The following is a 15,345-nucleotide window of genomic DNA, read 5'->3' on the forward strand; positions in this document are numbered from 1 at the left end:
TCAATTGTGACAATAGGCCAAACTTTTGATTTACCATTCATAAACAGTATGTTTGTGTATGTCAGTCATTTATCTTCACTTATTTGTTCTACTAATAGAGGGCCATGCCAGAATCTTGAATGAATGCTTAGAAATCTTTTCTTTACTTTTCTTTCTTTCTTTCTTTTTTTGGACGACAACTTCCAGAATCCTCTGCCATGTGGCAACTGGCCATGCTGCCTAGTAAATTTTGCTGTAGTCCAAAAAGGTAATGTTTCCGAGCTGTGGTCTGAAGTCATAGAACGAAGTTGGATTCTCATTCCTGTTTTGTCAGGCAATGAAAATCTAGGGCCTGGGTTCAGCTGCAACAGAAATATTTTCTTTTGTCATTAATATCTGGCTAGTTTAGTTATTCCAGCTAGTGAGGGGAGTTAAGTGGCAGTGATCGGGCAGCACATGTTTCAGAACTCACAACCATTGTAACCTATTCTGATATCCGGTCACAATCACTAAATTGTTAGCATTCACAAGAGATAGATTCATTTCACTATTCAAAGAAATAAAGTGTCAGCTTAAAAATACTTGTTCCTACTTCTCAGAATTTAACCACACAGGAAGTTAGAGCAGCATTACTTTTCATTTCCCTCAAATCAAGAAAATGAGAGAAAACAAAAAAAAATTGATTCAAATTCTACAGGTGGTTCTCAGAACACAAAGAACATTCTCACAAAGGGTGTTTGCCTTCAACAGAATTTCTCTGGTAAGCAAAAAGATGAAAGAACTGTAAGAAAACCACAGTTTTATCTAAACTGTTTTAAACACTTATGAATCAGGCATGGAATAGTTAGAAGCACCAGGTGATGGCTAAAGGTGTCAGTTGATGCTTCTGGTTGATACTTTCATGCTCTTCTCCCCTACATTAAAAGAAGGCAACCCCTGACAAACAAATGTTAAGATCCAATCTATTTTTACCACAGCATAATACCCACCAGTGTAGTTACTGTGAAGCTCTCAATTCACAATTGATGGTGCAATGGACACAATTTATTTGCTCATAAACCAGTAAGTCATAAGTAAGAAAGAGCCATGTGTTTGGGAAAGAATCTGCCTGCACTGGAAACTGTTACACAACTTCTCAGAAAGTACAACTTCCTTTATTACTTTTACAATAGCTTAGTACCCAATACATTTTTTCTAATAAAGCTTAAAATATATTTTCAGTAAAGCTTATCAATATATTCTAACATATCTGTAACCTAAAGAAATCATCCAATTGCTGTTCTGTGCTTAAGTATTCAGTGGGTCCTACCTTTGCAGCCACTGATGAGTTGGGCTTCTCCAGCAAGTCCCATAGCTTTTTCCTTTTGTCTGGGCAACAGGCATTATCGAATTCTTCCCCTTCTCTTTCTCTCAGTGTCTCTGCCTCCCTCCTCAGTTCTTCATTCATTTGCTCTTTCTTTTGATGGTATCTTGCCTGGCAACAAGACTCTAGATATATTTCATCAATCCCCCAGTAATCAAGTTCTTGGCCAAAAGAGAGAGCACACATTTCCTCCATCATGTGTAGCTTTCCTGTTCTGTAGAAATTTAAAATGGAGGTGAAAGCACCTGGGTGTCTATCAAAGAAATATTCATTCTCATTGAGATTATAGTCATCACATACTTCTAGTAAGGAATCATTAGTATTGCAGTCTCTTAGCTTCCCTAATCGTGTCCGTGGAAGTCTGTCTAAAGTCCTCCATAGAACTTCGTGGTTGAGACCACCTACATTGATTTTGACTCTTCTAGAACAGGCTTTGCTCCTGATTATCTCCACTGGTTCTGGTGGAAGAGATTGGGTAGACCTCGAGGACTTCTTGTTCATCCCCGGAGCAGCCTTTTCGGCCATCCTGACAAGGATGAAGCAGCAAAGCCAGAATCTTAAGGAGAACAAACTTGTGTAAGTCAAGTTGGGTCTTCTTCAGGGAAATTCCTCCATTCCCGAAGCTGAAAAGAAATAAAAAAAAAATTAGAATAAACTTAGGATAGTTTTACAGTTTATTTATTTATGCTATAATAAACTGAGATAGTTTCAACAGGAAGGCTCCACCTTTGACAGTACGCTTCTTATGTGCTTAAGAATTGTATGTATATGTTGTGGCAGCTGGAAAATATATAGACACTCTGAATAGCAGGTTTGAAAATTCTTTGTTTTATGGTTCATTCATGTACCAAGCTGATAGTAGCATTCTATATGATGAGTGAATATGTGACTGTGAGTGAATGAATTAGGTTATGTGGGTGTGTTCATTTGACTAGACTGTTGGCAGCACTGAGTTAATATTTTAACATCTATTCTTCCTTAGGCTTAGGTAAGTAGTTGGGAGATGGTTCAGCAGTTCTAGAAAATTGCTACTGAAACAATTCCCAAGGGAAAAAGTATATTTTCAAAGCCAAAAGCATTCCACAACTCTTTAGTGAACTGTTTGTTCCCTAAGGCTCTTAGTTAAGTATACACCACACTCACATGGAACTTCTAGACCTTTCTGGATATTCAAAAGTACACAAAACACACACAAATTCTTTAGTACTATGTTTGCACTGGTAGTTTATTATCTCATTCTTCTGCAAAAGATGTCTGCAGGTATGCTTGCTGGAAGGGTTGTTTTATTGAAGAGTACTGAGTTCATTGTAATGCATAGGAACAAAGGAGGCTACTGCTGGCCTACTTGGTTTAGTATTATTTATGCTGACTGACAGCAGCTCTCCAGGGTCTCATACCAAGTTTTTTCACAGCCCTACCTAGGGATGCAAGGCATATGCTCATGCAGATGTGTGCCAGCTCCATGTATAGTAGAATATTTGCCCCATATTTCATATTAATGTTTGAGATCTTTTTTTCAGAAAAAGTGGAAAGAAATTCCACAAAAGTGGAATAATAGCCTCCAAAATGCTTCATAGTATTTTAAAAACAAGGTCCCTAAAATTATTGTAGGACGTTAGTGTCATAAAAAGGACAATCTGACAAGTAGCCTGTCGATGTATGAAAAACCCTTGAATTTCATACTAATTTCTTAAGCATGTGGTTTCGGCAGTTCTTTCGTCTGACATACAGCATACAGCAGCTGGTATTCATTGGTAGTCTATATTCTAGTACTAAGCAGGGCTAAGCTTCCAAGGCAGTGATTCTCAACCTGTGGGTCCCCAGATGTTTTGGCCTTCAACTCCTAGAAATCCTAACAGCTGGTAAACTGGCTGGGATTTCCGGGAGTTGTAGGCCAAAACATCTGGGGACTCCCAGACTGAGAACCACTATTCTAAGATCAGATGGGATCTGGTACCTTTACGGACATTAGACCCCTATCTGAAATACATTTTTAATTTAGTAAAAAAAAATGCTTGTTGAAAAAAGTTAGATAAAATAAAATCTTGTCTTTGCTCAGACTAAAAGCATTTTGAAACACATGCATTATTTAACAATAATGTTCCTGTTACTCCAATAAGTCTTTTCTGTCATCATGTGATGAAATAAATTCCACTCTTCCAAGGTCTAGAAAGAATTGCCCTTTGTCAATCAATAATGGCTACAAGGAAATAGCTTTAATTACATCAATCTAATATTTCTTTTTAGGAGATCACATAATACATTTGAACTTGTAGAAATAAAAGGGTATTGCAAAATGCATTTATTTTTTTGCAGTGAACTATCAAATAAGCATATTAACAGTGTTGTCACCAGTCAAAATAACTACAGAATCATGAGACAAAAAGACTCCATCTTTCAAAAAATGACACTGTGAAGTTGCTTGCTGACCCTTTACGGCAAACCAAAAAAGACAGAAAACCAAGCATCTAAGAATACAGAGGACTTAATTCCATAATATTGATCTTTACTCATTCATCCATGTCATTTGACAACATCATTTGGGAAGATAAATGTCATATCAATCCAAACCCAGTAAGCTGTGAATTTCTGTACTGCTTACCTTTGAAACATTTTGTCTTACAATGTCTTTACCACTTCAAATCGTTTTTAAAATAACGGACAATGGAAATATCATATAGGGTCTACAGCTTATACAAAATGCAACCAACAACTCTGCTCCAAGATATTTGGCTGCTTGAGCCACAGCAGCAAATGGTGCCACCAGCCAAAACGAAGAATATCCAATACAATTCAATTTATTTTAGCCATCGGATACAGAGGCCTACAAAAACAAATCACTATACCGTGCAATTCCTTAATGACCAGTATATGCAGCATGCGAGACTACTTTTTTTATCATGCAATGGTAGAGCAGCACTGACAGGCAAACCAAAGGCATTACTGGTCAAACTAGTAGATCCAGACTGCTCTGCATGTTTGTTCCTCAAACTGGAAAATAATTTCCTAGAAAAAATGAAATAGTTTGGAGAAGTGGTGAACAAATAATAGACAAATCAGTTTTGCTTTTCAAAAATGTTTTGCTACTTTCTCTGATAGCAGTACATCAGCTATTAATCATCAGTTCTTGTGGGTTTTTTTCGGGCTATATGGCCATGTTCTAGAGGCATTTCTCCTGACGTTTCACCTGCATCTATGGCAAGCATCCTCAGAGGTGAGGTCTTGCCATAGATGCAGGCGAAACGTCAGGAGAAATGCCTCTAGAACATGGCCATATAGCCCGAAAAAACCCACAAGAACTGAGTGATTCCGGCCATGAAAGCCTTTGACAATATATTGATCATCATTTTGTGATGCCTCAGGTACACAACTATATTGTGATCTAGCATGGTCCTAAGAGACCATTTGTTTACAATGTATCATAATCTACCCACTGTATCCTTTTAAACACAAGTATTGAACCTCTGAGATCAACCAGTGTTTACCTTTTACTGTTGCCATATTTTTCATGACTCCAAAATTGAGCTAAAGGGACCCCCATTTGGGGTCAAGGCTCACAGTTTAAGAAATAAAGTCCTAAAGGATTTCTTTGGCTGCAAAATTGGGAGTGGGGGTCCAGGAGAATATCTCACCCTTCTTGCGTACGTTGCAGTTTACATGTTCCATAATGTATATATTTGCACAAACCAAATTTCTGATTCTCTTGGTAGGGGCTCCAATGGCATCTTTATATTTTTAGTTTATTTGATGTACTATAATCTAGTCTCTGATGCTGTCACAACACTGAGTCATGCTTTGTAAAGCTGCAGAATGATCTTTTGTTGCTTGGCTAACTGGTTCCCTGTCAGAACTCATTAGCAATACTTGTCTCTTCATCTGACAACTGTGGGCTACTTTCCCAAAAATCTGCTCTAGTGTACCCCTCTTAGGCATATGCGGCAGAATTCTGTTTTATCTGGTCTGATGTAAAACAACAATCATTAGAGATCTTTGTTTGAGACCTAATGATCTGAAGTGTTATTGAGTACTGTCTTGAGTACTGTGTTGACTTATAGATTGGCCGTAGTCTTCTAAGAGCAGGGAACTACCCTTTTTTATTTGAGTTGTAAGCTCGTGCACAAATTGAAGGGTTTTCCGAGGAAGTCATGATTTCAAGCTCTAAACTCCTACAAGATGGCTCTCTTTCTCATCCCTTGGAAGGGAAGATTTCAAGATATCTTTTATCTTTGAGACATCATTCCAGAGGACACATCCTCAATATATTTGTCCAAATCCTAGAAAAGTTACTATTGGACTACAAATCCCAGAACCCCCTGCCCAGCACAGCCACACATTGGCATGGGGATTCTGGTACCCATAGTTCGAATAGGTAATTCAGAGATATGCTCTGATGGAATTTCTGTTTGATATAACAGCTATAAAAGCTACACAACATTTATTAAAATTCAAGAAATATGAATAGATAGCAACTCATTATGTGGTAGTTTTTACATGTTGGATTACAGTAAGATCTGAGCTTAGTATATTTGCATCCTGTTCTTGACATCACTGAATCTTGACTGGTGACAAATTGCTACCACTCCTACATCTGTTGTAGCTACTATTATTACAATTGCATCACAATCCACTAAACCTGGAGGCTGTACAGATGTATACAGAAATCTATTGCTACATTACAATAAACATTCAAGGACCTAGCATAAACACATTTCTGAAGACATAGTATTATTGTTACACCATTATTTGTTTGTTAAAATAGATAGTTCTGCTGCTTGGTTAAATTAAAATAAATACATGTAGCCAAGAAATATGAATGATAAATAATAACCTCAGTTTTAACATGGCTGCAATTCAGCACTCAGTCACAACAATGAATGACACTCTAAATCCATGCCATAGTATGTTATACTACCACAATAGTACTGGCAAGCTACCCAACTCCATTTCCGATTAATATGTCATCCTTGATCATGATGACACTCAGCATAGACAGAGCACCTTTTTATTAAGCAATTTAAATTTATACAACAAAAAAGAAGAAAAGGGGATGGGTGGGTGGAGTCATTGTTAACAGATTAAACCATGATAAAATATTAAATATGTGACAAAGGAAGAGAGAAGGGTTTAAAGAAAAAGAGAAACAACAATTATGGGTGAACAAAGTTTTCTTAATGTCCTTATTACATCTATTTCAGTTACAAGGATTATGTAAAATACAGAACATTTCCATGTATCTACTATAGTCATGGGAGGAGTAATGCTGTCACCAAACATAAGTCCACTACCATATCTTTTTGAGTATTATCTCAGAATCTTCTAGTCGACCATGTGTTGACTTCCTGGTTTCTCACAGATAGAAGATAGCAATTATAGCTTGCAGATTAAATGAGAAATTCTCATGGGTCAATCCCATTCCCATTCTGTCTCTAAAGCAAGAAAGAGCAACTATTGGAGGCAACAATTTCCCCCAGGAGATCTTTGAGGACATACAATCTACCATATCCTCTACCAAAAACCCTCACATTTTTCCTATTCTGCAAATCCCATTTAGGTTACATTTTGCCCCATTTGGACTCCCTGGACTATTTTAGGCCAACTTCTGCTGCTTTGATATGTAATGCAATGTTCCAAAGTCCAAAGGATAACCAGATGACTGATGGTCTTAAAATTTGCTGAGAGATTCTCTCTCCCAAAGATATCTGTCAAACCTCTCACCCAGTGTAGTTTCTATTTGAAGGGCCTAAAACCAGACAGAGACAGATTCCCCAGTCATCCTCATCTGTTTAGTGAAGGAAAAGAAGAAATGCTTTATGGCATTCAAAAGGACTGGAACCAAGTACCATCTGAAGCTTTCATGGGAAAAGGGCAGAGCTTGAAAAAAAAATCCAGAATCCCACAGACAGCATAGCCACTTATTATTGTAAAAGTTTCTATTTTTAAAAAGTAATTTTCCCAAGTTATATTAAAGATAAAGTTTCCAGATTAAAATCTGGGAAACATTCTTCTACCTTTAATTGTTGTACAAAGATGGAATTTCAGCAGGTATTTTTTGTCAAGCAACACCTGCAGAAATTCTGTTTTCTGCATAACAATTAAGGACAGAGGAATCCTTCTCAGTTTTCACTCTGGAAATCTTAAGTAAAAGAGCACTACAAATAACAATTTCACAGATATTCTGATGTCCAGTTCATCAAATATCACTGCTATTCCCTTTGTTCTAGACCAGTGGTTCTCAACCTGGGGTCCCCAGATGTTTTTGGCCTACAATTCCCAGAAGTCCTAGCCAGTTTACCAACTGTTAGGATTTCTGGGAGTTGGAGGCTAGAAACATCTGGGGACCCCAGGTTGAGAACCACTGTTCTAGACTCTGCTGATGGTTTAGATGAAAGAGGGGTGGACAGGATTCTCCTCACCATAACTGTTAAGGAGATGCCTGGTTGTCTGTAAAGAACAAGTGTTGCAAAAGGTCATAATTGAGGTGGAGAGTTCAGATTTTCCAAGCATTACCTCCCAATTTCATTGGAATTTCCCTGTGCCCCCCCCCCCTTTCCCTGGAGGAGTTCCCCTATGATATCCCTTTGAGGATTCAACAGATATGGGAGACATAGAAATTGTAGCATATAAAGGTTCTAGGTTCTGATCCTACACAGAAAAATGTTATGCTAGCGATTTGCAAAAGGTGAAAATAAATAGTTGTACACAGAACCATAGTATACCCATAATTGCATATGGGGGCTCCTGGCAAATTCTTCACAAAATTCTCTCACCCAGCCATGCTTATCTTTGACAGGGTGGGTTTATCTTTCATCTTCATGCCATGCTCTGGGATTGAGAGAAAATATTTCCAGCATATCTGGGGCATGGGAGTGGTAATTCAGGGTTTGGTTCTTATATTAGAAGATAAGAAGATCCCTGCAGGGTCAGACCAAGGTTAATCTAGTACAGCATTCTGATTCCAGCCAGATGGGCATGAAAGTGAGGCCTTTTCCTGTGTTTTGTTGCTACTACTTTTGATTTTAGGTAGATAGACAGATTACACACACACACAGCCTTTGAATATGGAGATGCCATTAGTTTTCACTCCTTTATGGATTAATCTGATCCTAGACAACCAAAACAAAAGGGTTTTTTTTTGTAATCTCACACCCTCCTGACTCTATAGATCACTCCTTCTATTGTCAAAATGGGATAATATTCCTCTCCAGGTAGCGTCCAAAAATAGGATGCAAGCTTTCCTCCTTATTTTAAATTTTTAAAAATGAATATTTTGAAACCTTCTGGCCACTATTGCCACTCTTGTCCTTTTGATATTACAATCAGTTTGTGTAGTCTCTGGAGTATCTCATAGGCAAATGTCATAGCCACATTTAAAGTTATCTAACCTAGCCTTTCTAAAATCTGTTCCATAGTTCATTTATGCTAATTTAGAAGAGCCACATGAAAAAGAGCATAGGACTTTAATATTTGTCTGCTTAACATTTATGTAGAAGAGGATATTTCATCAGAGGTAGCTTGTTATGCAAAGTATGTCAATTGAAGTTCCGTCTTCTACTCAGCTTTTAAAAGATACAGGAGCCTGTACTTTTTCTTATGCGTCAAATCTACATGCCAGAGTGGGAATGAAATGGTCTTCAAATGTACTGCAACAACCAGCACCCATGCCCAGCATAGCTAGTCACAAGGAATGGTGGAAGCTGCAGGCCAGCAACATTTGAATAGTGGTTTCCATTCCTGCTATAACTACATATAATTTATTCAGGAGTCATGAGTGCAACACTACTTTGTGAGAATACCTGTAATGGTGGAGAATCTATGACTGGTGATGAGACAGGAACAGAGAAAGCTATTACAAGGAATGCAACAAGTGGTACTTTGGGCATTGTGATCTTTGAAAGGATATAATTTGATTTTGCAGATCAGAACAACACTGGCTTTCAATTCCAGGCGTAATTCAAAGTGCTGGTGTTGACTAACAAAGCCTTATATGTCTTGGAGCCAAGATATCTGAAAGACTTTCCCCTCTCACAAATTTGAAGTTATCAGAGGAGATCCTGCTTCGTGTCCCAATACTTTTTGAAGTTAGATTGGTGAGTACACGTAACAGGGCTTCTTCTATAGCAGTGCCTCAACTCAGGCAAGAAGCGTGTCCCATTATCTGGCAGTCAAATAGACACCTCCTCTGAAATAGGGTTTCTCTTTAGCTTGCAAGTCTTTGAAAAGTCTAAGATGATGAAGAACCAAAGTATAATCGGAAGAATCTGGGAGTTTCAGTGAGAGGTGTAACATTTACTACTCTAGGATCCACAGTAAATGTTTTATCTGGGGTGGTCTCTTTTTTCATGGGAAGGCTCAGGTGCTTATAAAAGCAGTATGACAAACAGTAAATGCTATAGCAACAGTATATCCAGCATTTTAAAATCACAGTAAAGGGGAATGGGTATTTGTTAAATATCTGCTTGTCTGTCACATTGCTCTTTACAAGAAAAGGATGCAACTATGAACACATTATGGTAATCTTTCTTAGTTATAGTAGTCACCATGGCTGCATCCTACAGATTCCCAGGCTTTGTAGTTTAATGTCAGTTGACATACTTTACATAACATGTTGCTGGGCATGTTTAGCCTGAAGAAGAGAAGGCTGAGGGGACACATAGTAGCCATGTATAAGTACGTGAGATAAAGTCATAGGGAGGAGGAAGCAAGCTTGTTTTCTGCTGCCCTGGAGGCTAGGAAGTGGAACAATGGCTTCAAACTACAAGAAAGGAGATTCCATCTGAACATTAGGAAGAACTTTCTGACTGTGAGAGCTGTTCGGCAGTGAAACTCTCTGCCCCAGAGTGTGGTGGAGGCTCCTTTGGAAGCTTTTAAAGAGAGGCTGGATGGCCATCTGTCGGGGGTGTTTGAATGCAATTGTCTTGCTTCTTGGAAGGGGGTTGGACTAGATGGCCCATGAGGTCTCTTCCAGCTCAATGATTCTATGATTCTATCAAATCAAATCAAAATATTTATTTCGGTCATTGACCAGCACAGCTATGATTCTATGAGGTCTTTTATATGGCCGATGATTCCAAATATTTAAACAAACTACAAATACCAGGATTCCACATGGTTGAGCCTCAAAGTGCATCAAAGTGATAGATATTAATGTGTACCTTCAAGTTGTTTGCATTTTATGGCCAATCTATAGAAAATTTATTACAGGATGTGCACTTTGGGGCAAAATTTGTACAATTTGTTCCCCTGAAAGTGAGAAAGTGTGACTTGCCCAGGGTTTCCCAGTGGGTTTCCATGGCCAAGAATATCTTTGAATCCTGGACTCCAAGGTTATAATCTAATACTGCTACACTACACTAGTTTGTAATATGAAAGACACCGAATGCTTTATCCAGTCTCTCACAAACAAGAATTAATGATCAAAAACAGACTGGCTGGTTATTTGTGTCCTACCATTCCCAGTGAAAAGTGGAATCTGAACATAATTTGTTACTTGAATAAGAAGTTGTTATTTTGGGGGGAAACATGTACCTTTATGGGCCCAAAAATAACAAGGGAAACATTTTTCTGTATATGATAGGAGGCATTTTTTGTATACAAGTCTAGGTTACAGAATAAGCAATTTCTTCAAATTCAGCCATGGAGCTCTGAACCTGCGTTCCCTACTTCCACCACAAAAATCTGAGTCACCATACCACAATGACCTCTTACTTCCCACAAAAGTGCAATATTGGTAAGTATGAATATTAAAACACAAATAAATAAGGCTTCCCTTTCAAATCTCTGAGGTCACTGCAGTACAGTAAAGCAGAATACCAGTTTTGACTTTGAAGACCCAACATGAACAAATGGTTGTGCAATCATACATTTCAATAGGCAATTCCTGGATAAGAACCTTTCAGATCTTTCACATTATACAATTAGAGGGCTTAGATTCCACTTTAACTGCTATGGTTCAATCCCATGGTAAACACTGTAATATATTTGAGACATCCCCAGATTAAGCCCTTTTAAGTTTAATTAATTCCAGTGAGATAATTGTAAGTGTGTGTTTAACTGCCTCACTGAAACTGATGGGGCTTAATTTACTCAGTTTCAATGCAGTTGTACCCTACATACTGAGGCCCTATCACATTACATACTTATAGCACTTTAATTCCTTTTCGACTACCATGATTCCATGTTATAGAACCCTTGCATTTACAGTTTAGGGAAGGGCATTTTCGAGCAACACTAAATGACAAATCCTAGAGTTCCACAGGAAACAGAAATAGCAGTCAAAGTGGAATTAAAGTGCTACAATTGTTCAGAGTATAATGATCCTTGGAAAGTATAGTACAAAAAAAATTAGTACAAAGAACCGAATATAGCAATAGAAATGACAATCCACTGAATGTACAATCTAACTTTAAAGCTCAGGATGGTGTCCCCCAAAATGTTGTTGGGACTGCAGCTTTCATCCACCTAGGCCAGAATAGTTAATGGTGAAGGCTAATAATGACAATTGCAATCCAACTGGAAGGCTGCAAGTTGTCCATTCCTGCTTTAGTGATTCAATCTAACGCCTAGTGATCTGTGTGATACCATACTGTGATATATCACACCAAAAAGATGGTATTAGACCAGAGTTTGGAAAAGTTATTTATTGGATTATAATTCTCAGTATCACTAAATTCTCATGATACTCGCTCATTTGAAATCAGGAAAAGGCTTCTGTCCTAGCAGTTTCTCAATTTATTAATTTCCCATGTTTTCCAAAATTAAAATGTAGTATGAATGCCAACATTCAGAATGTATGCCTTTTCTAACAAAGCTCCAGTTAGCAATGAATAAATATGCCAGTGAGTGGTGATCTTTCATCACAGCTTAAAAGTGGCACAGTCCACAAGAGCTACAGCACTTTGTGACTGCAATCTGTGTCACCACACCTCAGCTCAGCCAGAATCTGCTTTATCCTTAAAAATCTGTTCTTTATCCTTAAAAGTATGGCTTCTATGTCATGGTCCTTCTTTCAACAAAGGTTCTACAACAGTGGTTCTCTACCTGTAGGTCCCCAGGTGTTTTGGCCTACAACTCCCAGAAATCCCAGCCAGTATACCAGCTGCTAGGATTTCTGGGAGTTGAAGGTCAAAACATCTGGGGACCCACACGTTGAGAACTACTGTTCTACAAAGTCCCCAGTTTTTGCCCAGTGTAATAAAGGAGAACACTTTCTTGATCTTCCCTCAATGCCAAGTTTACATGCCAAAGCTATCTTGCCGTCTCAGTATTTTTCAAGTTAACTTCATGAGTCCAAGCAAGCCTCATGGAAAGGAGATGTTCAAAAGCGATTCAATTTAAATGAAGACCCATATTTTTCCATTGATAAGAACTGAATTCATGTGCAATTTAGGACCTCAGTGTTAGTGAGACCTCTAAATACTAAGAATTTAGTAAATTTCTGTTTTATTAGAATAATACAGTTTTGATATGGCTCTACTATAGCTCACATCCTCAGCATATTGTTTATTCCCAGGAGCTACAAAGAATTCTATGGATGTCTATTTCATTTGTTTTATAGTTGTATTGTATTCGTATGCTGCTTTCCTCCCAAAGGGAGACTCAAGGCAACTTCTAAGACAGTTAAAAAGACTCACAAGAAAAACCATAAAAAATGTAAAACATTTTTAAAGATAAACAGACCTCTAAAAAGAATACAATATTTTGTATGTTTATTTGTATGTTTATTTGCTTGAACAGGAACATCTTCACCTGCTGGGAGCCCCCGCTGGTGCAATGGGTTAAACCCTTGTAGCGGCAGGACTGTTGACTGAATCTGTGGAGAGTGGGTTGAGCTCCCTCTGTCAGTTCCAGCTCCCCATGCAGAGACATGAGAGAAGCCTCCCACAAGGATGGTAAAACATCAAACATCTGGGTGTCCCCTGGGCAATGTCCTTACAGACGGCCAATTCTCTCACACCAGAAGCAACTTGCAGTTTTTCAAGTCGCTCAACACACACACACACATCCTACTGTTGAAGGGAAAGCAGGGAGGGGCCATCCTAACCTCCTGCAGAAGGGGGTTTCAGCTACTGTGAAGGCTGTCTTTCACTAAGTGGGACCAAGAAAAACCTTCCCATGTAGATATTGGGATTCTGGTAGGTTCATATGGGTCTTTCAGATAGTCTGGACTTAAAACAGTATAGGGCTTTATAGGTCATGACCTGCACTTCGGTTTATTTAGTATTTTTTATTTGTGTTCAGAAACAAAGCAGTAGCCAGTGCAGCTGCTTTAATGGGAGTTATATGGCCCGGATAAAGCATTCTGGGTCTGCTGTAGTTTCCAAAGTTGAGTGGGTTACAGATGTCCAAATGAGAGGGAATCAAGGGAATCTGACATCCCAAGGAACAGGAACAGCTGGCACATTCATTCAACCTGTACAAATGCACTCCTGACCATGGTTGAAACCTGGGCATCAAGGGTCAGAATTAAGCCCAGAGGAATATCCAGTTTGAAAGCCTGAGATTTCAGGGGGAAACACCTCATCCAACACAGGCAGTGTCCTTGTTTCCTGACCTGCCTTTTGACTTACCAGGAGAACATCTGCCTAGTTTGGACTAAGTTTTAATTTGTTTGCCCTCATCCAGTCCATTACTGACAACAGGCAACTCAATACCAAGACCATTTCCATACAAATTAATAAAATCTTCATTATATATATATATATATATATATAGACTTGCTTTAATATTACACTTTGAGAATATGTACTAGATAAAATAGGTCTGATCTGTAAGAGTGATCTTTTATGAATTTTTGGACTGTTAAATATGTATGTTTCAGAAGGTTTAAAAAATCCCTAGTATCACAAATTAAGACCATATCAGTACTCACAACTAGGTTATAAAAGGGTAAAAACAATGAATAGAAGAAAAGGGGGGGGGGTTCATTTCTACAGCACTTCTTCCAAAATAATAACAAAAATCTCATGATTCTTATTTTAAACCATCAAATTACAGTGTTGCAGCATTTTTAAAGAAAGCACCCTATATACTCAAGTATAAGCTGAGTTTTTCAGCCCTTTTTTAGGTCAAAAAAGCCCCCCTCAGCTTATACTTGAGTCAAAGTTATTTATTACTTTACTCTGTTGTTATTGTAGTAGTAGTAGTTGTTGTTATTATTATTAGTAGCAGTATTACATGTATTATTTTACTATATTTATTATTATGATTACATGCATTATTTTATGTATTATTAATATTACATTTATTACCGGTACATTTACATTGAAGAAGTTAGAAATATGGTGTAATCAGAGTTGGACAGTCTTATCTTAAATTACATTTTTATGTAAATATTCAAAAACGTTTAACTTACTGATGCCTCAATTAATGTAATTTGATTGGTATCTATTTTTATTTTGATATTTATCAGTAGCTGCTGCATTTCCCACCCTCAGTTTATAGTTGAGTCAATACATTTTCCCAGTTTTTTGTGGTAAAATTAGATGCCTTGGCTTATATTCGGCTTATTCACTTTTGACACTGTGATTGTTAAACAAGGCCTGTTTTCACCAGATTTTCTGGAACTGATTCTGAATTAAAACCCAAGTGATACAAATGACATATTTGGAACAATCCATCACTACCTAACACCTAGACACTTAAACTTATAAAAGTTTCTGTATGTATTTGAAATATTCACACAAATGTTGGCGTTTAAGAGAGAGAGGATTAGGACATGCAACTTCCATACCAATATAAATTAACATTGATTCAGAAAAACATTAAAAATAAGATCCATAATTTGAAGCTCTTTACGTGCATTGGTTGTAACGACACGGATACATTGGCTTTTATAGTATCTGTAGTGGTCAATTATAATGTCCAAAAGATTTTCTTTTTTTGAGATGTGATAACTTTCTCCTATGCTAATGTATGAATATTTAGCTGTCAGCTGTATCACTGCTGATTGTCAGTTTTAATATATTCTCATGAAGGAAACATACAGCAGGGTACTGAAGAACTCC

The 15,345-nt window shown here is 37.7% G+C and overlaps 1 protein-coding gene across 2 annotated transcripts in view; it reads right to left on the reverse strand.

The window, feature by feature from the left end:
• KCNB2 (potassium voltage-gated channel subfamily B member 2) overlaps positions 1-15,345 on the reverse strand; it is a 205,978-nt gene that overhangs the window by 186,053 nt on the left and 4,580 nt on the right. For both annotated transcript variants that reach the window (XM_067467396.1, XM_060775479.2), the window contains exon 2: positions 1,289-1,965. In XM_067467396.1, coding sequence (XP_067323497.1) covers positions 1,289-1,867 — 579 coding nt within the window. In that variant the 5' untranslated portion in view covers positions 1,868-1,965. The remainder of the gene's footprint in view (positions 1-1,288; positions 1,966-15,345) is intronic.

This window comes from Anolis sagrei, chromosome 4 (genome assembly GCF_037176765.1).
Source record: "Anolis sagrei isolate rAnoSag1 chromosome 4, rAnoSag1.mat, whole genome shotgun sequence".
Lineage (NCBI taxonomy): Eukaryota > Metazoa > Chordata > Lepidosauria > Squamata > Dactyloidae > Anolis > Anolis sagrei.